The sequence below is a fragment of the Notothenia rossii genome (genome assembly GCF_949606895.1).
Source record: "Notothenia rossii genome assembly, chromosome: 2".
NCBI classification, from domain to species: Eukaryota; Metazoa; Chordata; class Actinopteri; order Perciformes; family Nototheniidae; genus Notothenia; species Notothenia rossii.
Genome location: NC_136904.1, coordinates 13,109,687 through 13,135,416, shown reverse-complemented (window position 1 = coordinate 13,135,416; position 25,730 = coordinate 13,109,687). Strand labels below are relative to the sequence as shown.

General features: G+C 39.2%; 1 protein-coding gene across 5 annotated transcripts in view; it reads right to left on the bottom strand.

The window, feature by feature from the left end:
- ush2a (Usher syndrome 2A (autosomal recessive, mild)) overlaps window positions 1–25,730 on the bottom strand; it is a 188,567-nt gene that overhangs the window by 116,826 nt on the left and 46,011 nt on the right. For all 5 annotated transcript variants that reach the window (XM_079666927.1, XM_079666929.1, XM_079666930.1 and 2 more), the window contains 14 exons: window positions 24,569–24,732; window positions 24,105–24,263; window positions 23,645–23,873; window positions 22,986–23,106; window positions 22,625–22,772; window positions 21,433–21,714; window positions 19,163–19,338; window positions 18,523–18,670; window positions 13,771–13,877; window positions 13,402–13,525; window positions 5,464–5,594; window positions 1,432–1,558; window positions 953–1,054; window positions 234–422 (listed from right to left, as the gene is read on the bottom strand). In XM_079666927.1, coding sequence (XP_079523053.1) covers window positions 234–422; window positions 953–1,054; window positions 1,432–1,558; window positions 5,464–5,594; window positions 13,402–13,525; window positions 13,771–13,877; window positions 18,523–18,670; window positions 19,163–19,338; window positions 21,433–21,714; window positions 22,625–22,772; window positions 22,986–23,106; window positions 23,645–23,873; window positions 24,105–24,263; window positions 24,569–24,732 — 2,207 coding nt within the window. The remainder of the gene's footprint in view (window positions 1–233; window positions 423–952; window positions 1,055–1,431; window positions 1,559–5,463; window positions 5,595–13,401; window positions 13,526–13,770; window positions 13,878–18,522; window positions 18,671–19,162; window positions 19,339–21,432; window positions 21,715–22,624; window positions 22,773–22,985; window positions 23,107–23,644; window positions 23,874–24,104; window positions 24,264–24,568; window positions 24,733–25,730) is intronic.

Below are 25,730 nucleotides of genomic sequence, written 5' to 3'. Positions count from 1 at the left end.
CTATATGTATGTGTTTGCCTGTCCTTGTTTGTCTACCCTCCCTCATACTGTAAAGCATCTTTGAGTTGTGAAAAGCGCTATATAAATAAAATGTATTATTATTATTATTTCTTAATTGGCATAAATGTTTGTTGGAAATGGTTATGTTGGCGTGCATTGTCCTTGTGAATCAAGTAAATGAACAGAAATCATCAAAAAAACATATACAGTATGTTATCAACAAAGGATCCTACCATGACCCAGAAAATGGGCTCCCTCCACAGTTTGAATAGGGCATCCCTCCCAGCTTTCATACACTGACTCCTTATTTGTGGCTTTTGCCCAGTCCAGAGATTTCCAATCCTCTGAGGGGCCGTCAGTCATCTTAAAACTCACGTCTCTAAGGCAACCAGAGAAACCCTGTCGCACTAGCCGAGCATCACCTTGTGGGATGGACAAGAATACATGAAAAACACTTCAAAGGTTTCACTCCATGCGTTCATACAGCTTTAGGTTAAACATTTTGAGTTTCAGATGTCAGTGGCAATTTCCCAATAATTATAATGCAAATGAATGTGGTGAAGCATAAGAGCCTGGATAAGATCATGACGGCACATTGAATAAAGACAGTAAGTTGTTCTCAAAGTTGTGGGACTGGCCCTCAACCAGGTGACTTTTAAAAATGTTTAACTCCTTCCTGTATACACCGTTTGACTCTTGATATCCCAAGGCGGCCAACATAGGAGGATACATAACTCCTTTGTTATTGAGGGATTCAGCTCTAAGGCTTATAGAAAGAAGTTGAGGACATTTTAGCTAAATTCTATTTCTTCCTTGGAGAGCGATTAACATAAATAGAAATACATTCAAAAGCCAAACCAAGTTAAAAGTTTAACAAATGTCTCTTAATATTATAATTGAAACACACTAACACATTATAACAATGAAATGGAGTGTTTGACAATGGACGTACCTGAATCCTCCCTTAACAAAGTAAAGTCTTCAGGTAGCCCGCCGATGAACATCCCTGTGTTTTCCCCAATAATGGTGCTGCCGCTGGACGCTGACGCACTTCCTGTTGGGGAAAGTGTTGAGTTCAGGGCGGATAGGTTAAAAACAATCTGGTTTACCCATATAGAAAGAAATTTAATAAGATATCTGAGAATAACGGAGGGGCATGAGGTGTGTTTCTGTGTGTGTGAAGCTGTATTTTTCTCATTAGACACAGAGTGGCTGGGATTAACCTTTCTAATACCTCCATGCAGCACGGGGTGGATTTACATAAATAGAAACACACGTACAAACATACGTACATATAAGATCTCACACTATACACATCCAAGCAGAGGATCTCAACCTCGCATGTATACTGTAGATAAGCAAAAATGCATTTACACTCCCACTCACAGAGCAGATACACACATTGGTCAGTATGAATATGAGAAGAGTTACCTCTGTATTGATTGTTTACAACGATTGTTCCCACGGCCCCTCGCCTTGTTGCTATGATGCTGTGCCATTGTCCATCATTGTAGCGGCGCCCCCCATCACCATGTACACTCACAGCCACCGCAGAGCCCTACACACACACACACACACACACACGCAAGATTTAAACACATTTACGTTTATGGTATGTGAAAACATCCTCTGACCATTGGTCTTACAGTTGTCTAAAGTAAATATTTGACCTCTGGTGCAAAAGAGAACAAGTTTTAAATCACAGTCCAATCAAACACGCTCACTTTGTAACATTACAAATGATCCCTTCTTTATCCCTCTGTTGTGCGAACAAGGTTAGACATTAAGGATCGATGACACACATCAAACACCACCCTCAAAAGGACACCAACATGCACATATAATCATCAAAGTGTTGTTACAGGACTTTTTGCTACCTATTAAGTATGACATCATTGTTGTGATCAGCTTTTAGCAAGTAGGCTAAGACACAAGAGTAACGGGTATACGCACACACTCACACAAACAACATATATCCACACACAGATACACACACAGTGATGAAGATTTAATGATGAGATCAATAAATGTATGAATGCCAGAGTATATCAGCCTTTGACATCTTTACAACCATTGCTAGACAGCTCTACTTAACAAGACAACATGGGAGGTGTCTCTCTATTGCTCTCTCTTTCTTTCTGTGTTACACATTCACACAAACACACACATTTGAATCCATTGTCCGAGAGACTCTGGCAATGGAAGCAACTAACATTTAACTCTCGGAATCTACCACCAAAGTGTCATTGAGTAAAAACATAATAACTGGACAAAAAACTAACAAACACAAACCAATTCAAGCAGACACAGAGAAATTATTTAACAAACACAGGTAAGTCACTTAATTTGCATGGAAACATAGATCTTCCACTAAAGCCAGGTCACTCATGATGACGTGGTTTCAGGTCCTTAGCCTTCACAGCACTCAGCTAAGGTGCGTGTCCGCTGTTTTGACAAGGCCCCAATGCCCACTCTCTTTAATATACAGTCCCTGATACTGGAAACTGATGGGCACACACACTCTCACACAAACCAAATAAAAAGCACTTATCCAAAGTGCTGCCCCTGCGGATATTCCAGCCACACTTGGCATTCCGCAACAGAATGCGAGCATATATGGGTGTGAATCTGATGTATAAGGCCACGCTTAAGGTGCCAATGTGGTCAATCCTGGCAAAACCTGAGCAAAAACTCCTCCAGAATCTGACAGGTGACTGGCAGTCTTTTCGCATTTAGGTTGTGACATATGCAATAAATTGAATAAGGTTAAGGTACATTTTTGTATAGGGAACAGTAGATTGAAGTGGAGTTTGTCTTTTAAAAAGTTGGAATGGGTCAAATAGAAATCCCTACAACAATTGACCAATAGAGGTATAGCCTCCAAAAGGGTATCAAAGTATTCACCAATCATATATATATATACACATACACATACATACTCATACAGACTAATAGAAACATATATACATATACACAGATTAAAGGTGGGGTAGGTAATTTTGGGGAAACCAGCTCGAGTGCGCTAGAATTTGAAAATACACTGCCGAAAAAAAATCTGCCACTTCCTTACAGAGCCCCTCCTCCAACACACACGAACACGCACATGACCAATGAGGGCACGAGATAAGTTTGTGCACAGATTGAAGGCTGACAGGCAGGTAGGCCATCCAGTTATTTTAGCCGGGCCGGCTCAGATGATTGGTCGTGCTTTTTACAGTACTACGGCTTCCACAGAGGACATTTTTGTATGGATTTTTTTGTCAAAGCACTTCAGATATTCATTGCTATCGGGATGTTAAGAGCATTCCATGCAATATAACAAAAAGTGTATCTCGAGCCGGTTTCTCAAACTTACCTACCTCACCTTTAAGAGGTATAAAGTATAGAAATAAAAAGTTGGCACAACAATTAATATATAAAGACAGCAGTCTACACACAATATTGGAGAGATGAGTGTAAGTCTAGACTATTAGCCTAGACTTCTAAACGGAATAATTAATATATGACAGCAGGCAGCTGTGCAAACAACAGTAAATGCAACGTTTAGGAGTGCTATTGAGGGGCGAAGATCTGGTTCATTTTCATAAATGTCAGTTTGCATGTTATCTGTTGTTGAAGATTACAATGTCTTCTCCTCGAAAAGGCACTGTCAGATTACATTATGGGTTTTTGACACTTGTCTTTTTACCAGCAAATGTATTTAACAGACAGTGACAGCTAACGAGTGAACCTGATGAGATCTACATGTGTAATCTAGTATCACAGCATGTGACAGACAATGTAGTTACCAGTTACTACTGACAACCAAGAGCCACTGGTCTATTAAACACCACTCACCTGCATCAATAGAGTGTGAACCGTTTGTGTGTGCGTCTGTGTTCCCACAATGTTAAATAGTTTGTGACACTAAGATGACTTAAATTCTTTGGTCTATCTCTTCAATGAGTGACAGCAAATGTCTTTGAGTGTCAATTTGTGTGTGTGTGTGTGTGTGTGTGTGTGTGTGTGTGTGTGTGTGTGTGTGTGTGTGTGTGTGTGTGTGTGTGTGTGTGTGTGTGTGTGTGTGTGTGTGTGTGTGTGTGTGTGTGTGTGTGTGTGTGTGTGTGTGTGTGTGTGGCAGATCACATGTGCACATATTTATGAGCATATCACTTTCCCGTGTCATGCTAAATTACCCCCCCTGCACTAGTAATCCCATTAAGGCTAGCTCAACAGGCTAATAGGGGGAAGTAATGGGCCCAGCTATATGTATCTAGGGGAACACTAATAAGCCGTGACACCACTCCCACTGTTAATTACCCCAAACTAGTCTAAACAAAGGAATCAACCCAGTTGGAGAAGACACATACGCTCCATCGCCCACGTAGCAGTACACGTAACCAGAGACACACACATTAGCACTGCAAGTCAACAAGAATCTTTTCGGTGACGTAAACTCCTCTCACACGCAGATACCTCCCATGGTAACATTTTGATGAGGGCTTTTTGATAATGAGAATTGGATAGTGATGAGGAAGGAAAGTGTGTTTGTGTGTGTTTGTTTGAGTGTGTAATTAGTTGGTGGCCTCATGGAAGTATGTGTAATCATCTCCCATCATCACTTTCATCATCTAAGTCGTTGACTCTTTAACCCCTCTACATGTGTCTGTATCGATGGATAAGGGAAGCAGGGCTGAGTGTGTGTGTGTGTGTGTGTGTGTGTGTGTGTGTGTGTGTGTGTGTGTGTGTGTGTGTGTGTGTGTGTGTGTGTGTGTGTGTGTGTGTGTGTGTGTGTGTGAGGGTGCAAAGCTTAATTAGCTTGCAATTGGTATTCACGCGTGGTGACTGCAGGGAATGAGTTAATTGCAGTCCAATTCAAACGTTGACACACTTTCAAAGTTTTTTCCCCTCTCCCTGTCTCCCTGACAGAAACCAATGAGGGGCTACAGATCACATTTATTAGATGAGAGCAAGTGAGAGAAAATGGGAGAGAGACAGCGAGAGAGAGAGGGGGAGAAGAGAGGAAGACAGAAAGACAGAGGTGGATCAGAATTTAAAAAAGAAAAAAAGACAAGTGAAGGTGAGTAAGTAAGTACAATTATTAGAATCCAATAATAAAGCGATATATAAAAAATGGTGGATTAAAAAAGATGCATAAATAGGTAAAACCAATATGGTAAATTGTTTACTAACAATAGCAGTATATCTACAAATAAATAATAGTTTATCATGTCCTTTTCTCAAATATGGCACTCTAAATGAAAGTACACTCAGGTGTGTGGGTTTTAATTATAGTCAAGCTGGATGGAGAATATGTGGAAGACCCTCAACAAAAAGTAAAAATAAGAAACACTCAAACAAAAAAATATAATTAATAATAATATGTAATAATAGTAATAAAACCAACAAATAAGAGCAATGCTTGTTCTTGACACCTGTCAGTCAGTTTCTTTGTGCTCACAATTTTAAATAAATGTTACATACCTGTGGATCAAACAAAAAGTAGGGACGTCCATATTTGAGCTGAATAGCGAGGAACTCTTCCTGACTTCCTGGAGAGAAGGCACAGAGCAGCAGGCCGTCTGGAGACTGAGTCTTGAAACTCAACTCAACACCTGATACAAAACGAGATAGAGAAAAGAGAAAGAGATGTATTTCATTCTTTAATTTCCCCATAGGATATAATTTAACAAAATGTTATCATACATATCCAATATTTTAAAAAAATGCAAAATCACTTTTAAAAAGCCTTTTAACTCCACCTGAACCACTTGGGGGTTAGTTATAAGTGTGTTAATTGACCTGGATATCCCTATGTTAAACTGGACCATTGCATATTAATACACAATGTTTACTGTCCAATCTTAAACGAGGCGAGATGTGTGAGATCTGCATCTAGGGCCTTTTTCTATCCTCAAATGTTAAGCCATGTAAACCTTGAATCCAAAGGTGAAGGTAAACATGACATCATTTTACAATTTGCAGATACAGCCCAATTTGTTCTATTTCAAAATGCTATAAAGATTGTATAGAAAAATATAGCCACCAAATGAAAAACACATTTAAGTTACAAATATTTAAGGAATATACTGAGCTAGCTAAGTGACCAAATGAAGGAGTAACATTGTATTCCAATACAGCTGTCCTGCCTCTTTTGTTTTAAAGCATACTGTGAAATCAAAGCTTCAGCAATGTGGGAAATGTGTAGGTTTCCCTCTAACACACACACACACTCGCACAGAATTCTTCTAACGTGCTGTCTTGTCATGTTGCTATGGATCAGAGATTGGATCTTAATCCACTTCTAGATCCACATAGCGACACAGAGCATGCGATTTTACGTTTGCGTTTCCTCATCTCTGTCTGTCTCTGAAGAGAACAGAAGTGTGGGAAGATCTGAGGAGTTGAATGGAGGCAGTCCAGGGTTCATCAGAAGCCGGTGTTTGCAAAATAATTAGCGTGTGAATTCACTTAACATAAAGAGAAGTCAAACAGTTACACGGTAAACTCAAGATGAATACAAATGATCCATGTAGCTCGCAGCTTGCACACTATTTTGAATGGAAAATATCTGTTCCATGTTGTCCAATTGTTACATGTTAATTGAATGGTGTTACGCTAGTTGTTATAAAGCAAAACATGGTTAGAGAAATAAGCAGTGTCCCAGTCCTAGTAGCAATTACATGTGTCAGAGTCTGATTTATTTTGGACTGGACAAAAGAATTACCGGCACACATGATGCAAGCATGTACTCTTTGAAAACAAAAATATCCAGTCCGGATGTGGCTTGAGAAAAACTATTTTAGTTTTGCCATAATCATCTTATATTAGTATGTGGCTCACAAGGTATCACAGGTTTGCCATTTCCATTTCAGGGCAGGATATAAGTGATTTAGAAGATTAACTGGGCATACTATACATGTGACAGAATGACAGGAAAGAATCATTGCACTTTCCTTGCAGAATCCAAGGCTGAAAAGCCCCTTGGATCTAAAAGGAATGTAAAAGTGGCTTCTTATAATGGTCCCATTTGGGCAGTACACTATGCATTGATTACCAAAAGTGCACAAAATAAATAGCTTTACCTTAGTTAATGAATTCTAAACAAGTCTACATGGAAATACATGTGCAATAATTGTGGTGGTAGTATGTGGCTAAGACAAGACCAAGAAGTTGTTTACATTGAACTTGCATTCTGTGCATCAAGCAGGCATCCGTCATTTACATTCATGACCTTGTCACCACAGAGATGAGTGAAGTCATGACAGATACCTGACATTACATTACCCCCTTTAACCTTCTCTGTGTCCCACTCTCCTGATTTCTCATTCCTTCCTTTCTTCCTTCCCTACGCTTTTAACCTTCCTCCCTTTTTTTCTTGACCTTTCCATTCCATCTTTCCCCACCTAATGCTTCATCTGAATATGTTTTTCTCTCCTTGCATCTTCAATTTTCTTTTGACCTCTTTCACTCCCAACCTTGCTCCTTCTCACGTATCCTACTTTACTATTTTTCGTCTTAACAGTGTTGTAAACAGTTATCCATTGTTAAAAAGACAGCAGATGACATCAAAGTGAGCTTTTTATTGTGACGTAAACATAGGGAGGTACAGATTCTATCACACACAAGCACACTCGCAACCAATTCTGTACACAAGGAAAAAGGCCCTTACGGCGCACACTCAAAGTATCTGACAAGAGAGAAACAGCATACTGCTTCATCAGCACAGAGGTTCATACACATGTATACATGCAAAACAACTGAGGCATTCTGATATAACTTTATATAAAGATACCTGTCATGACACAGTGGTTTTGATTAAACATATTGTCAACAGTTAAATCTGCATTCACATTCATCACAGTCCCTTCCTGTAAGGCCAAACATCATTGTACTACTTTTAATATCCAATATCAATTAACAGGAATTAAAATGAGCTATATCAGTAAAGCATAACAAAAATGAAAGTGCATGCCGGACTCTTCAGGTATATAGGAGTATATCATTATATGTAGGTGTATAAAAAAAGGTAAATATACTTTGGGCAAATTTATATTTTTCTACACCCCTATGGTGCAACATCCTGAACTTTACTGGATGATGTTATTTTTTCACTATCTTAACATGGACCCGGAGCTCAAGTTTCCTCATGTCATGTGATGTTTGTAAATAATTATTCAAGATATCCAATCCAAGTTTTGCAGTGGCCAAAAAGCAGTAATGGTGTAAAATATTGTTGAAAAGTTGCTTTGACCCTACTTGCAATGGCAGTACTTCCTGTATTGATCTTTGCTTTACAAATAATCGAGCATATCATTATATGTTTTCTTATTATAAAAGGCCAAGAGATGCATGCAAGGTCACATTAATCAACTGTTGGTGTTTGCCTATTAGAGCCTGTGTTTGTGAGATGTGCAATAAGGTAAGAAACACTGTCAACATATGCCTGGCCGTGGTGTTTGGTCCAAATGCACAGCATCTAAGTGACACTGCTTGTGCTCAGCATTACTTCCTTCAGGTTTCCCCACAGGACTTGTGCTACTTCACACTGACAACCACTTTGGAGCCATCACCAGACAAACCTGAGCACACATCCTGACAGGTGTCTCTGTTACATAGTACATGCAAGCACACAAGCACATGCACAGTTCAACACACAGACACAAAACAGCAGCATGCACTTGTTCAACTGAGAGTGCACAACAACGCCTAACAGAAACACAAACGCTGCTAAATAGAACAGTAGATTTGTACACAGCAGGCCTTCACTTCTTACAAGTACAACACGTGTGAATGCGATGGACAACCAAATCATTTTATTATATTTAAATCGGATGTACTATATAGGATTAGTTCTAGCAAAATGTCACCTAATGGTCATGCCCAAAGTAGTGAATTCGACCACTTTTGTTGTCTCGTGGGGGGTTTGGTAAACAATCAACAATTGATAATAGGACCATCCTCTGGAAAGTATATATGTCTCATTACATTCTGAAATATTTGTTATGCAAATGGCAACACAATTTGGCCAAGATGAGAATATATGCTCATTGGCAAAGTGTTGAGATCAACTGAGCAAACAACTGCCCAGACCTAAGGCCTCACAAATACACTTGCAGAAACATATTATTTAAATGTATTTTTATTTTATTAAATTCACTTGGGATGAGTTTAGTGGACAAGGCTCTATGTGATCTACAGAATGTAATATCAAATCAGCTCTACTTCACATCCAACCAGAACATGAAGAGCATGAAGGAGAGATGTTTTCAGAGACCTTTGTCCATAAACATTACTTGTGTTGTTTCACAGGAAGTTTATTTCATGAGCAATATATTACTCAATGTACTGTAAAGAACATTTTATGTCCTACAAGTACATAAAACCAATTATTCTCATACCATCAACTCTGGAGTTGTTAAGTGAGAGCATTTTATTGTTTGAATTGAGTCTTTTGTAAATTAAAATCATTTTATTGTCAGTTTATTGTTCATAATGAAGGTACTGTTCCCCTCTCTGTGTGATTTAAAGAGAATTACTTTCATATGTAAAACTAACAAGTGGCAATAATCATCCATTTACAGTTTTAAGTATAGTGTTATTTATAAGGGAGTATTGTTTCTTGTGTTATGGTATTGTTTCTCCTCTCTCTGTCTCGGTAAACAGTGGAGGTTGTGTGCAATCATCTACACAACATAACCTGAATAACTCCAGTCATGTTAGCTCTGCGCTGGCATTAATCAGAGCCTGGCGTATTAATGAGAGCGCGGCAGCAAGCTAATTACACCCATAGATTCTGCGGCAGCCCATTAAATATACAAATGACAGAATTAAAGAGCCCAGCCTCTTCTGATTAATCTTTAAATGGGGAAAAACTAATGATGTCTGTGCAAACTTTCCCTTCACACATTTCTCCCCCTCTCCTTTCAACGTCAACGCCTGGCAATCAATCATATTAATTAAGGAAAAATAATTTGTATCATTTAACATTTCCCTCTTTCCTGCTCAGTTGCTGCAGTGGTGCAGCAGCAGCAATGTACTGTATTCGGCATGTCTGGAAATTATCCAAGTCTATTTGTTCCTGCATTCATTTTTTTTCTAAACTATGTTTGTGATGTTTCATCACTCTTCATTCACTGTGGGTTGTAGAAATACATCTGGATTAGTGAAAATATGAGCAGGCCATCATCCTCTTTGCAATCAGCCCATTTCAGGCTCAAACACTGAAGAATTATAAATGAGGAGATAGGATTTTATAATCTGTTTAGAACCGTATCCTTAATTCAAAGATGAACAAGGAGAGCAGGAAGTCACATTGTAGCGCTTTGAGACTGAAGCATTACAGATAAGATGAATGGACTAACATGCATTTATGGAAACAAGCACTTACAGGGTATTCATATCATAGCATGATCGCATATTATTAGAATCCTGTTTTTATCTAAAGTAAGATTCAGTGTGGTAAATATTGACCCCAAGTACCCTAAATTGATTCAGCATTAGGAAGCATCGTTTATCACAAGTGAGCAGACATTATTATGGAATCATTATGGAAACATCCACTTCTATCACAATAACTGCATATGGAAAGCAACCTATTTGGCCAAAACTATTTAAGTAAAGTGGCTATAAATAACAGGTGAAAGGGTAAATATCATGTGATTTTACATGGTAATCAATTTTGATTCTAAATAAGATTTAACCCAGAGAATATTGCCCTTTCTGAAAAATGTACCCTTAATACACATCTGTACGATAAAGACTGTAGTAACATCCTGTACGTTTGGAAACAACAGACTACTTATATTACAAGAATGGAGCGGAATATTAATGGGAAAATTATGAAAGAACATTGATGGAGAAAATATTAAAGAATATTGATAGAAACGTTATGATCTACTGTTACCTATGGAAAGCCCTTTGTGATATTTTGATGCATTACAACCGAGGACGAAAAACAAGCAAACTCATCAGTAAAGAAATGTTTTCGCAAGACTAAACTGAACGAAAAAGACTATCCAAAGATTTGACTTTTAAAGAATTTCTCCAGTTGTCATTGTCGGAGTTACTGGGTTTCCATAAGACATCAACGATTGACGAGTCTCTCCTCTGTGATCAATTGACTCTCGAGGGGGCATTACACTGCATTACATTCATAATCCAATTTGGCTTTGATTTGTTCGCTGTTCCATGCGCTTCGATGGGAATAATTGTCTGTAGATGATGCTATTAGTATTGATGGTTGTAAAAGGGCGATGGTTTGAGGACTGCCGACACATTCATGGTCCAGAATAGATCCGGTCTGAAAGTGATTGTCTGATCCATTACCCTTTATGAAGGAGGAGAGCGGAGGAGATGAGAGGCACCCCTCACGGGCAAAATCATCTATTTACTGGCAGTTTTCAGATATGTTTATTTACCTTTGCGCTAAAGGGGCATGGGTGAAATAAAATAATCATATTTGGTTGATTTTTGATAGAAACACAGCGGTCAGAAAAAGAGCAATGAACAGGAAGTTGGAGCCATGAACAAGGATGAAGAATGGAAGTAAAGCTGGTGGGATTTCTTAACTCATAACCACATTTCATTAGGACAACAGTTAATAGAATAACACATACATCAAAAAGGTAAAGTCATTTTGGAATTCTATGCTATAAATAGCTTGTGATCTTAAAGGTCCCATGTCATGTTTTCCCGGTTATTACCCGTCCCCTTGTTTGTTATGAAGGTTTTTCTGCATGTAAACGGTCTGCAGAGTCACAAACCCTCAAAGTACACCCTTTAGCGAGTAAAACTCTAACACAGAAAATACCTGTCTATGCTGCCCCAGAACGCCTCGTTGGGGATTTCTCTTCTTCCATTGTTTTCATTCCTGGGTACAGTGATGTGCCCATACCCAAATGGACCCATTGGTCCAAATGGACCAATCCGTGGAGCTCCTCACACACACACACTCTTTTAGCGGCGAAAATGTGATGCGCTGGGGGGGTGCTAGAAGAGCCTTGCAGTGCGGCGAAACTTTGGCACGCTTACACTGTAGGTGCGCCGCGTTTAGGGGTGAGTCTCGCGGATGGGGCTGCTGCAGACCCCTCAGTACCCCCCCCCCCCCCCCTTCCCGCGTCCATTCGCAATGTCTCGCAGCAAGCAGCAAGCAGGAAACCACACCAGTAAGCCAGCTCACACTGTCAGCTCCTCGCAGCAGCAAACCAGTGGGCGAGCTAACCAATCAGAGCACACTGGACTCACAGGGGGGGGGGGGGCAGGAGCTCCAATAAGGCGTTTAAGACAGAGAGTGAAATTGAGTGAATACACATACACTATACAGATATGCTGTATGAGGAAACCAATGTGAGTTTGGAAAATTGCATAATGTAAATCTATTCTAGTCGACCTCAACAATGGAATTAGGATCAGTAGAAATGGCCATGACATGGGACCTTTAATATAAAGCAACATTGTAATAGATTACATGTTCTATCTCTTAGGGTGGCTACCAATTCAAACACACTCATTTCATTCTTTCTCAATTTCTGTGCGACCTTCAAAAGCCCTTTACAAAAAGAGAATTTTCTAGTTACCACTATGATGCAGTAAAAAAAATACAAGCTATCTGTGTGCAGGGAAGCTCAAAGACCGCTCAAATATCCCACTCAGAGATCCTATGGCTCTCTTTAGTATTAAGACACTGACAATCTGTTATGGCTGAAAACTTCTAATATTTAAAATGTGAAACCAACAGTTCCCAACTTTGCCAGTGGCAAACATACTGTGTTTGAGTATTTTAGATAGAAACAAAATGATGTGACAAAACAATGTGAGAGCTTTGTTGACTCACTTTCACATAAGGATAACAGATGCAAGTTTGATCTTGGAAATGTAAACGATTGCAACGGTTCAGAAATATGGCTTGTCCACAAATAAATTCAAGTTTTAACATGGCTTGGAAAAGTTTTATCTGAGGATTACATTTAAATATATACTGTAGATAAAGAAAGATAAAACTGGTGTTAAAAGGTTTCTGCAGGACAGTGAAGAAATCTCAAGTGGCGTCAAAGAGCTTTGCCCACTCAAATCCCACTGATTAGTATCAGCAGTCATTAATTATGAGCGTCAGACTTGCTGATGTTCTGAGATGAAGCAGAACATGTTTGGCTGTGCAGCTCAACCCTCTAATGATGCTGGTAAACAGAAAGATAATTGTCCTTTAAGATGACTGGGGAAGTCATTCTCAAGAAGCGTCACTAGAAGACTGTAAGATCACCGAACACAAAAACATACCAGCAAACAGGTCTGGGTTTGTAAGCATGTGAACATACTCACTTTACTTTACTCACATGTACAGTATAAATCCATGCAGACAGACACGTCTTCCGTTTTTTGATACACACATTGATTTGCATGTACCCAGATATACTCTCTTACCTGTGAAGTCAGTGTTGGCAGGAAGGGTGTCGCTGGGAAACTGGTAGAAACTGTTTCCAGAGAATCTGGTTCCTCTGACAACAGGACCCCGTGGGTCAGAGAGAGAGACATCTATCCTCTCCACCTGTAAACAAATAAATGGTATACAATAATATTAATATACAGCAACAATACTCAAATCCTTACTTAAGGATTAATAATAGTAATCATGAACTTGTTATTTTGTTTTATTTTTGTTCCACACCAGCTTACTACATTAATTACAATGTATACTAAATCATCCAAGTGCAGGTCGATATTTCAATTTAAAAGTACTAAAAATCACAATGTCAATAAGCCTATACTGTGTTCGAAAAGTATCTTACAGACCTGATACAGTGGGTGTGGTCCATTGAGTTGGGATGGGGGGTCCCAGTCTATCTGAATGGTGGTATCATTGACTGGATGTAAGTGAGGTGGAGGCAGTCCTGTTGGAGCTGATGAGACACAAGGTAGTTAAGAAATGTAAGTAATAACTTTAACAAAAGGGTTTTCTTTGTTAAATATCCACCTTAAATGTGAGCATATACTGTAGAAACACAATCCATAACTCTTAACCTACTCTAAGGCATTTTCTGATCTTGATATTATTTTTCTTTCATTAGAAAAATGTCTTTAGCTCATTTATCTCACACCTACTGCATGTCTAGACTGCACAGTCCAATTTTCATTTACCGGAGGGTCAATTTAATTTCCTTCTTTCACTTTAGATGTTAAATTAAATGTCCCTCTGAAACATACTGGCCACCACTTGAGCCGTAGCTTCAACATACGTATCATAAATAAATCAACCGGAGACTGGCGGATATGAAGAGAGAGAGAAACATAGCAGGTGATGGACTGGTGTAGAGATGGGAAAGATGTGCGTGCATTAAGTGTCATTCCGTCGTTGTGCTTCTGTGTGTGTGTGAGTGTGTTTCAGTAATGGTCTAAATGGTCTGTGGTAGGAGTAAATTAGCTTTCAGTGACACACATGCGGACCGTCTTAGTGTGAGTTCTAATAGAGCTCTTAAAAGGGAAGTGGACAGCTTGTCTTAGGCGGCTCATTTTGGCACATCAAACCATAAATTACTGCCAATCGATAGCTTACCAGTCTATTGAAATTGAGCTATGGTGACATTCAGAACATTGAAGGTGCCACACGCACACACATGCATTCACACGCACATTTTGGTAAAGTGGTGTACTTCTATGATCAGAATCAGAATAAGGTTGCCAAGTAGGTTATTCACTTACTAGGAATTTGCCTTGGTGTTTGGTGCGTACTTTAAAGATATTGAGATGAAGCATTTCATGGCTTGAATCTCTTTCTGTAGCAGACCTTTATCTGAGCCTTGTAGTATGTTAACATGAGGCAACATAAGTATTTCCTGGGCTTCTGATTGAAACCCAGGGGCAAACTGGATAACGCTCTGCTGGTTTTAAGTTTTGATCAGACTGGGCTGACCTCCTGGAATAACGCTGGGAGACGTCGGACTGTGAGACTGCTATGTTACTGTTGGTCTTATAACTGAATTACTGGAGCTATTGTCACCTTTGAAGGCACTAACAATCAGTTAACAGAGAGTAGGTCTACTATACTGTATACGTGGGGGTTAGGCGATGATTCTTGATCTCTTCTCTTCAGAGTTGACTCCAGTTATTGTAAAATGTTGGTGAACTTTATGAGAATAATTTCACATTAACAGCAAAAACTACATGTATGTGATCAGTGAACATTTAAAAGTGAAAGTGACATTGAAATAATGCGACCACATTGTAAAAATAAGCCAAGAAAACGTAAATGTCTTTAGGTAAGTTTTAAGTGACAGTATTTTGTTTGCATCGGTTTGTTTTTGCAGTGTTTCATTTATACAGCGCTTTTAGTCCACACTGCGAATGTTTCGTCAAGCTGGTGAAGATTTTTCTTGTTTGTGTTTCCCAATTCATGTTTATTTGATATTATTTTTAAACTGCAGAGCATTTCTTGTTGTGATAATGTTTTGGGCCGTTGTAAAGCATTTGCACCTGTTGGCAACTGAAAATAACCCTTTTAAAACAGATTTATACAAAAGTGGCAAAAATATATAAAAATATATTATTGTATTTCAAATAATCTCTTCGGTGCTAACAGCCGCTGAAGTATTGTTGAGTGCAACAAAGTAACATTATTGGGGATACCGGTTTAGTTTATTAGAAGCAATAGCGTCATCAAAAACCAGCATTCTATCACCATATTTAAACAGACTCCAAAGGACAGTGTGTGTATGTTTGTCCGTGTGCATTGTGTCATACCAGACAGCTTTCCTTGTTGATCGATGAGATTCTAATGTGCTGTCCCCTATTCTTAGGGTGTCATGTATTCATTTATTGCATCTGCTTGTTAATTCACTGAAATGTACTTAACACTATGACACATTGAGTTGACGAAAGCCACTTGCCTCATCATGCGTGTGCTGAAACGCACACATGTACAGCCACACACAAGGTTAGCAGTCCACCAGAAAGGTTAATTTTAGCTGCCGACATGGTAATGAAGCAGCTAAATCATGGGCCAGCTCCCAGGAGCAATTGTGCATGTGTGTGTGTTTTCTGTTTTTACAGCGACTGACGTGTCTTAACAGGCTCTTAGCGTACAGTTACACCACGCACACAAGCACACCACTTATTGACATCGCGATCCCTTGCCATGCATATTTCTCCCCTCAAGAAGGGCCTCAGGCCAATTATGCGTAAATCAATAAAGTTCCTGTTCTGTTGAGTGGTGTTACTGTGGGAGTGTGTATGTGTGTATGTCTCTCTGTGTGTATGTCTTGTAGAACAAGTCTTTATGGATGTAGGATACATAAAACATCACCATCAGCCCCTGATTAGCCACTCACTTTACGTCTTGATCGATAACTTTTCGGAAAGACACACACATTGAAACAATTGCAAATGCATCCACACACATGGAGCGCAAGTGCATTCCTTGTGTCGTTACGTCTGTCTCAGTGTGCGCGCTAATGCTCAGTCATGTGCTTTGGTGTAACTCCAGTGGTTTCGCAGATGCTGTCTGCTCACTTACAGCAGATGGTAGCTGGATCTAATGGCCCAGCCTTATGTGGCGTAGATTTATCAGTGCATCAGTACCACGCTCAAGTACACCCTGCCAGGAGTACCACTTAATGTGAGGATCATTTCCTGTTTCATTCAGGAGATGTTCATTTCGAGACCAAATGTAACATTTTAGACAAATCAAGCAGAAGTTTTCAGTTTTTCTGTAGATTTTTACAAAAAATGTGGGCTTAAGATGTCAAAATGTATTTGGATACAACCTAAGAAAATACTTTTAAACATATTTATTCATAATACATGTAGCTCTGTGAGTCTTACATCAACAGTATAGATTGAAGTGAGGTTTTACTCGGACTAAGATTTGTTTGGTTTTCTCTCTGCAAGGTTTTTCCCCAAAAATTCAATCGAATGAAATACTGTATAAAGTATAACATGTTATAGTTTGAACAGACTGAAGGATGATCAAACAGATGGAGGCAAACACAGAAGTACATAAAACATAAATCCTGCAGCCACAGCTTTGTCAGAATGAAAGCATAAAATATATAAATACATATTTTCTAAGAAAAATTGATATGAGGCGTGGAGCTGCAACAGAAGCTCAACACCCAATGGAGTAGCACATGCTATACAAATTGTTGAGAGATGATAAAAAAAATCTGCCAAACGGCATATGCCCTTATCATTTCTTATAGTTGAAACAAGGGACATCTTTGGCGTTGGATGAAACAAAATGGTGGGAACAGATGTGGCTGTTAAAAATACATTCAAAAAGTCAACTGGGTACAATAAGCCATATTGTATTGTACTGTATTACAGTCATGAGAAGTCTTTGGAATCACTTGAAATAAACATTGTCGCTGTGTCAACAGATGCAGCCATTAAAAATACATTAAAAAAGTCCACAGATTACAATATAAAGTATCATTCATCACAATAAACACAAGAATTGTTAGAAATGAAAATATTCGCTATGTCAACAGATGTAGCTGTTATGAGTACGTTCAAAAGCTCAAATCCCTGAGCAAGTATTTATAGATGAAAGGTTTGGGTATATTTTCAAAACCACTCAGCGCATCCATTGTCTATTTACCAAAACGGATAAACAAAACAAAACAGAAAAAGACATAAAATGAGCAGCAAGAGCTGAGAGAGTTCATGAGTGAACAGATGGAAATGACTGTTGGGAGTCAGGTGTGTGTGTGTGTGTGTGTGTGTGTGTGTGTGTGTGTGTGTGTGTGTGTGTGTGTGTGTGTGTGTGTGTGTGTGTGTGTGTGTGTGTGTGTGTGTGTGTGTGTGTGTGTGTGAGATATGTATATTTCAGAGTGATTCATGTTTCCCTGATGCAGTGTGCTATTTTGTGTTTAAGTGAAAGCGCCAGGTAGAGATGGAATTGAAGCATAGATGAAGAGAAAGTGTGTGACAGAGCAACAGACTGTCAGAGAGATACTGACGGATAAAGAGATTGAATACAAATCCTTTAACTGTGTGTGTGTCTATGTCATCCTGCACTGATCAATTAGTACTCATCTCAGTCCCATAGATTTTTGCCCGAGTTATTAAACACAGCCAATTCATTACCATTCCATAATGGTTATACATCTCAAAGAGAGATTGTATGTGTGTTTCTGTAACTCTGTGTGTGTTTGATTCATGGCCAGCAGGAAGTGTGTGCTACGCCACATTTTTCTCCTTGTAATTAACAGTAAATTGTTTTTACTGCCGCGTGCCATGAATATCCCCTCCGGTTAACACAACCATTGCTGTCTCCACTCAAGTACCCAATGACTGACTGTGTGCTTTTGGATACGTGTGTACATATGTCAGAGGCTTGTGTTGCAGTAGTTATAGAGAGAATAACCCCGCAAGTATTTTATTTTACTAAGCAGCTATTATATGTATCTCTCTGCAAAAACAATCAGCATCAGCATTCCCATGTTTTCAAATGTAGTTTTTATAAAGCTGATTACTGTCGCGAGGCCATTTGTACTATTGTTTCTGTTTGTCTGCATTCATGTGTGTTTGTGTGCACGTATTCTTGTTTACCTGCTGGTAAGGTCAGTCCTGTGCTTGGCAGACTGGAAATGCAACCTGTCTTTGTGCAGAGTGTTACTGTGAAGTTGTACACATGGTAAGGCTTCAGTCCTTTCACCACATAAACAGGTGCTGACGATGGGCCCACCCTGTGTAAGACCTGAAAAAGTGCGAGAAAGAGGGGGAAAAAGTAGCAAGAAACAGGATTTAGACACACTGACCTCAGTACTTAACTCTGTACACACACACTTTGACGTGTTAACCGACCTGACCACCCATACACTACAGCTGCACTATTAATTGTGTAATAACTGTGACCATCAGAAAACCATGATGATTAAACATCATCTTGTAAAATACCAGTCATTTCATTTTAAGAGTGCCTGACAAATCAAATCACATTTCATTAAATTGTATGGCCAGTTAAAAGTGTTTGGGTTAATTACATATTTATTCATACTGTAGTTCCAAAACTTTATTGCAAACGCAGGTAATAACATTTTCAAGAAAAGCATGATGCGACATGAGTTGTACTGGGGATGAGGAAATCCAACAGCATTTGTCAAAAATCAAACAAACTGTAAAGCTTTTACCTTGACTTGACTTTGTCCTGATCATATTGTGAAAGGGATAGTGTGTGTTTGCGCGTTACCTGACTAATAACTGGAGGAGCATAGGGATTGTTGGTCTGTTCTGTGAGTAAGTTGACCCGATATTCGGTGACCTGTCCGCGGGCAATGACCCCTCGACCCTCGGCAGAGCTCCACACAACTTTGAGGCTGCTGGAGGACAGGGAGGTCACATCTGGAGGAGAGATCCACTCTGGGACTGGAAAACAACATGTGTATGAAAAGTAAACATCACACAATATATTTAGCCATTTATTAATGATACACTTTTCATCAACTAATCACATATTGTCATATTGTGAATGACAAATCATTTCATGTATTACAACTCTTTTAAACATTTAAACAAAACGTGCAATTATTAAACGGGTCATGATGTATTGATTGTATTGATGAGAATCAATCAATCGAGAAATGTCACTAACATTTGGGAGGATGTCCCTGTCTATTTGAACAGTGAATGGTTGAACCTAACTAGAAAAAATTGCAATCTTTACTTATGACTTACATTAGAGTATGAGGACTGGTATTGTGGAGGGCACACGCATGTATATATATATTTCAATCTTGTTTTTCTGTGGATTTACGGTACAATAACAAATCAGTCAGAAAACCATTGAAATACAGGACTGGACCCACTTTCTCATTAGTGATCTACCCATCTATTTAAATGAGTATACCACCTCCCCAAGGGACCACAACACCAATTGATATGATTAAAATGAATTCTTGAAGAATATGCATTTTCTTTTAGATTATGAGAGCCTGAGACTAAAACCTTAAAAGTAGTTAATCTCTTAGTTAATCTCTTAGATTTAAAGAAGTGTTAGATACATTTTTCTTGGTATGCCATCTACTACTATTTAATATGAACCTTTGACAGTGAGCTAAATAAAAATAAAATACTAATTTATACACAGAGACATAAGTAAGAAATTGAGACTTCTTGGATATTATGTGGATTTAATGGATTTAAATATTTCATAATTCTACGGTAGTGAAAGCCACCATTACATGACAGATTAGAGAGAAGGGATTCTTTTATTCCTCTGTTGATGGCATCTAGCTGTGAAATATGCTGTGAAATGTGATTCATGGCAGACATAACCACAGTCACATTCTTCCTCCCTAACTCAGCGCACGCACGTGCACAAACACTGACACACTCTCCACATATAAAATGGTGTTATCATATGCTTGTTATCCAGACACATAGCTTAGAGTGATGTTGGAGGCAATCGTTTAGTCCTAATGAGCCATATCATCTATTTGAAATTCAAATACCTTAATGAGTTTCCCCTCCCCACAAGCAGTTTTTATTTCCTCCCTCCTTCCTCTCTCCTTCCTCTCTCTACATTCTTTTTGACAAATGCCTGTTTTTTTATTTAAAACAATTATTTTTTAGTTAGATCCATCAGTACACATTTTGACCAGAACACCATTTGATTACATTACTCAGAGCTCTGATTTAACTAATCATTTTAATGTTTTTTGCCCTTAATTTGTGCTGTATTTTATGCTTGAGGAAATGTCAACACTGCATAATTGATAAATCAGTTTATATAAAATCTTTTATTCTAAGCAAAGAAGCAGTCAAATGTAATATTCAGATAAGAATTTTTTTTTTTTTTATCCTGCTACTTTCTTATAGGTTTACTCTCTGGCCTGCCTACCTGCTGCTGAGCAAAACACTGTGCACTGGTTCAACCATTTCAACATCAAAGTAACAATATTCTCCCCTGTCAAGCATCACTCTGGGGACATCGACTAAATCCATGTTGGAATAACTTAAGCATCCTTCTTTTCAATATTAAATAATACATTTGCTGTTGTAAATATACTGTTTAATATATTTAAAAACAGCTATTATTGAAAGAAAGAAGGTAGACATCAACATAACAGGGGATTCCAAACCTTTGAATGGTGGTGTATATACTGTATAAACATGACATTTCAAGAGAGACCTTGTGAGTATGAATTATAGACAAACGCAGGATTTTTATGGAGCAAGCATCTAATGGCCACGGGAGAAACTCCAGTAAAAAAGGCAAATAGTCTATACTAAAAACCCTTATAGCTAAAAATATTTTTGCTATCTGCAGGTAAACGCCCTTACTGCTGACTATAATGTCATCTGACTTTGACTAATGTCTAATCCCTGATGGTAAAAGAACAATTAAAAATATCAATCTACATAGTTGAAATTGATTAATCCCTCAAATGGACCCCATGAGAGAATAACAAAATATCTATGTAAACTCAGTTCAACCACAATCATGATCTATATACTAACCTCCCTCCATGGTGCGTGCTGTGGTCCAACCTGATGTGACACTTCCTGCCACATTGATGCTCATGACTCTCATCTGATAGGTGGAAAACGCCTCCAGATCGTCTACAGTGGTGCTGCTCTCAGGGGGGGGGACTGTGCTCCTATTGGTTAGCTGTGCCTCTGGAGAAACACTCAGATCCAGCCATCCAGCGCTGACAAACACTCTCTTTTCATCAGCCGGACCTGAAGAGTTCTGTGTTCCCATCGGTCCGCGTAGAAAGACCTCATACCTCGTGATAACACCTGTAGAGAAAACAAAATTGTTATAAAATGAATTTGCACATTTCTATTTCCATTTTCAGTCCAAGTCCAAAACATGTAAGAAATGATCATGTGCATTTAAAGCATAATTCAAAACTATATTTTCAGCCCTAAGATCTCTAGTATGGTATGATGAACCATGTTTTCGTAAATACAATAAACAGGGCCAAATCAGGGAACAAACCCACTAAAATTTCAGTTGAATCAAGTTGAACATGGAACTAAGGACAGGGGAAATTAAGAAAGTAGACACACAGAAACCCATGTAACGAGGCTTTTTGTGGCACTTTGAGGGGAAAAGATTAACAAAGACAGAAAAAAAAGAGACAAACAGAGAGCGGAACCTCCGGGTTGCAGGGCTTTGTATGACACTGAGCCTTAGAGCCATTACAAAGCTCTCTGGATTTACTAAAGGCAGTCCCAGTTCAGTGCGTATTGCCGAGTGTGTGTGTGTGTGTGTGTGTGTGTGTGTGTGTGTGTGTGTGTGTGTGTGTGTGTGTGTGTGTGTGTGTGTGTGTGTGTGTGTGTGTGTGTGTGTGTGTGTGTGTGTGTGTGTGTGTGTGTGTGTGTGTGTGTGTGTGTGTGTGTGTGTGTGTGTGTGTGTGAGAGAGTTGATTCCCTTGCTGTCTCATGTCATTGACACAGGCCTAAATACCATCCTGCAAGGCAAGTGTTCTATGTTAGTTCAAAATGTGTGTTGTGTTTGTGATTACCCTACTTGTATTATACATTTATACATTGACATGAATGTGTATATATGTATACTGTATTTGTTAAGCCATGTCAATCTAACATATTTCTGATGAATATGTATCCATGTGTGTATTTTTACAGTTTCTGTTTGTGCATGTTTTCTGTAGTTCTACATCTTTAGAAAATGTAGGGGTCCTACCATTTGGCTGACTGGGGGGTTCCCAGGAAGCGTTCAGAGTATGCGGTCCTGTAGCAGTGACTCTGGGTGGTGGTTGGTTTCTTGGGGGGGCAGAGGCTGTCAGAAGAGACAGTGGTTGGGTAGATGTGCACCCCCCAGAAGAGCAAGCCTGCAGACAAGGTTAGCTTTTGGTCATTTTCATTTTGTAGGCTGTAACTTCCTGAACATTTTCATCGGTTTTGGCCCACGCATACTTGATATATACTGTTAAAGATACATTAGCTTTACACTATGTTTATTTTGGGGAATTTGGTACAAATAGGCTACATTTTGCTAAGAGATACAAAGAATGTTAACAGTAGCAGATGTTCGCCCTACGTACCTCCAGCGTGACAGTGTATTGGGTGAAGGGCTTTAGACCGCTCACCACAGCCTCTGTTGATAAGCCTGTGTAGTGAACGACAGGCTCGGCTCCTCCAAACTCCTGTGAGGATAACACAAACCTGTGGGAGACAAAAACTGTGATTCACAATACACCAGTTCACATGGTACTGTAATGTGTTTCAGTTAGAATATAGTGCTGGGATGTTACAGTGGCCTAGGGGCTGAAAATGTATAGAACAGTGTAAACAGCAATATCCTTGATTTAAATAGTAGGCAGCTTCTGCCCACATTCCTGTCTGGCTATTAACAATACATTATATGTCAAAATGCCCCAAAGTTAAATCAAACTGAAGGTTCCTCATCAATTTCAGTAATTTAACAATCATGCTTTAAAGGATTATCCAGACTTGTTACTTTTTAACACAAAGTGTATATCCAAAAGGGACTTCAATATATCACTTATAAAAGTTTTCTCCAAGTCCAGTCATAATTTAGTTCATGTACACTCAGGCTGTAATAGTATGTTATAAAAATGATCATTTACATTGATGATTACAATATTTTCAGAAGTCAGTTTCAGTCAGAAGCAAAACATAGAACAGTGTGAGAATCTAAATTCTGACTTCTGTCTAAACATCCCCTCCAGCCTTTCCTCACCTCTCCACTGGGCCTGTATCATTCCTGGGTGTGCTCCAGTTAAAGCTAGCGGTGGTTGGACTGGCGCGTCCCACAAGGTTTAAATGGAGATGTTCTGCTTCAGGGGGTGCACCTAAAGTTTGGTATGATGCTGCTGCACTTATGGCGGCACCGACCACATTAGCTGTTATTACCCAGTAAGAGTAGTTGTTATAAGGAAACAAACCGGTGTCTTCAAATGATTCAGGGCCTGAAATGAAAGGGGGCAGAAAAAAGTATGAAGGGAAATGAATTTGGAAAACACTGATTGCTTCATGTGCATTTGAGATTGTAAAAGGATTCAATGTGTTTTAAAATGATTCACAAAGTACATGGCAAGACAAGAAATGCAGCTACTGTACATGAAGCAAAAGAAAACACATATATAAAAAGGTACAAGGATAAGGTAACCGTTAAACAGGACATCAGAAAACACACTTACTGAAAGGATAGTGACTCTGGATGGTATGCACTGACTGTCCATCTCTGATGAGTGTGTAGTTCAGTCTGTTGGAGTTTGGGGAGTCAGGTGGGTGCCAAGAGAGACGAATGGAAGAATAACTGAGAGCAACACCCACTGGTGCCGGCTGCTGGAAGGGCTCTGCAGACAGCAAAAAGAGTGAAAGAAATAAACAGTGAGATATAGACACACACAACCTAAGTAAGTAAATGTAGCAAGACAATTGTTTATACTTGGAGTATCTTTATATTTTGTAAATGTATTTCTAGTGTAAGCAATACGTTCCCTCAAATCAGATTACATAGGATTAGTAACATGATTTTATATCAGGTTCAACAGTACAAGTAAAAGTCAGTTAGCTTAGCGCTGGAAACAGCTAGCCTTCAAGTCAGTTTGGGTGGATTTGTGCTTTTGTGTGTATGTGTGTGTTAGCGTTTAAAACAGACCTTTACTGCAGCCGAAGTGATTCTCACGGTCGAAACGACTCGCTCCGGGTTGACATTTATTACACTTGTCTCCAGTTACCAGCAGCTTACACACACACATCCCAGAGTCTGGATGACATGAACCATTGGCACTGCCCAGCGGGTCACATGCACAAGGCTCACATCTGGTCAAGCAGAGGAAAGAAAGCAAACTTTTTCAGGAGATATTTCAGGATATTTTTCTAACTGGAAAAAAAACAACATCAACACACCTATCAAAAATTACCAGAGCTATGTTGGACAGTTTCAATAATAACTTTTAACTTTTGAAAAGCTTATGATTAAAAACAAACAACTACAAGTTCATGTATTTAAACATATATGTATTTGAACTTAGTATTGTAGATGGCAGGCCAAAGAAAAAGAGAAAGAAAGTACACTTTTGAAATGTATCTGCATTAATGTGAAAAGGTTCAAAGCTAACTGGTGACTGGGTATGTGTGTCTGAAAGGTGTGGGGTCTTCACCTTAGCACTGTGTGGAAGACCCCTCACTACCGCCCATCCCACCCATAATCATCCCATAGCTGTGAAACTACCTTCACAGAAAATGCAAATTTCCCCTCAGAGATGACAAAATGTGTGTGTGTGTCTGTGTGTGTGTGTGTGTGTGTGTGTGTGTGTGTGTGTGTGTGTGTGTGTGTGTGTGTGTGTGTGTGTGTGTGTGTGTGTGTGTGTGTGTGTGTGTGTGTGTGTGTGCATCTGACAGTGTGTGTATGTGTATGTGTCTGGGTCACCAGTGTGGTGTTACCCTCACTGGGGCAGGGCAGCGGGTGATTATCCGGCCAGCCACCTCACACCTTTACACACAGTAATGCATGCACATGCAAACACACGCACACACACACACACACTATCACATGTACTTGTTGGAAGATGTTTGGCTCCCACTCACATGCAGAGTAGCTCTGTACAGTATAAAGTAAACCCTGTTACTGACACACTCTCACAGAGCATTTTTCTCACACACACACACACACACACACACACACACACACACACACACACACACACACACACACACACACACACACACACACACACACACACACACACACACACACACACACACACACACACACACACACACACACACACACACCTTTTTTATTGCTGTGTGAAAAG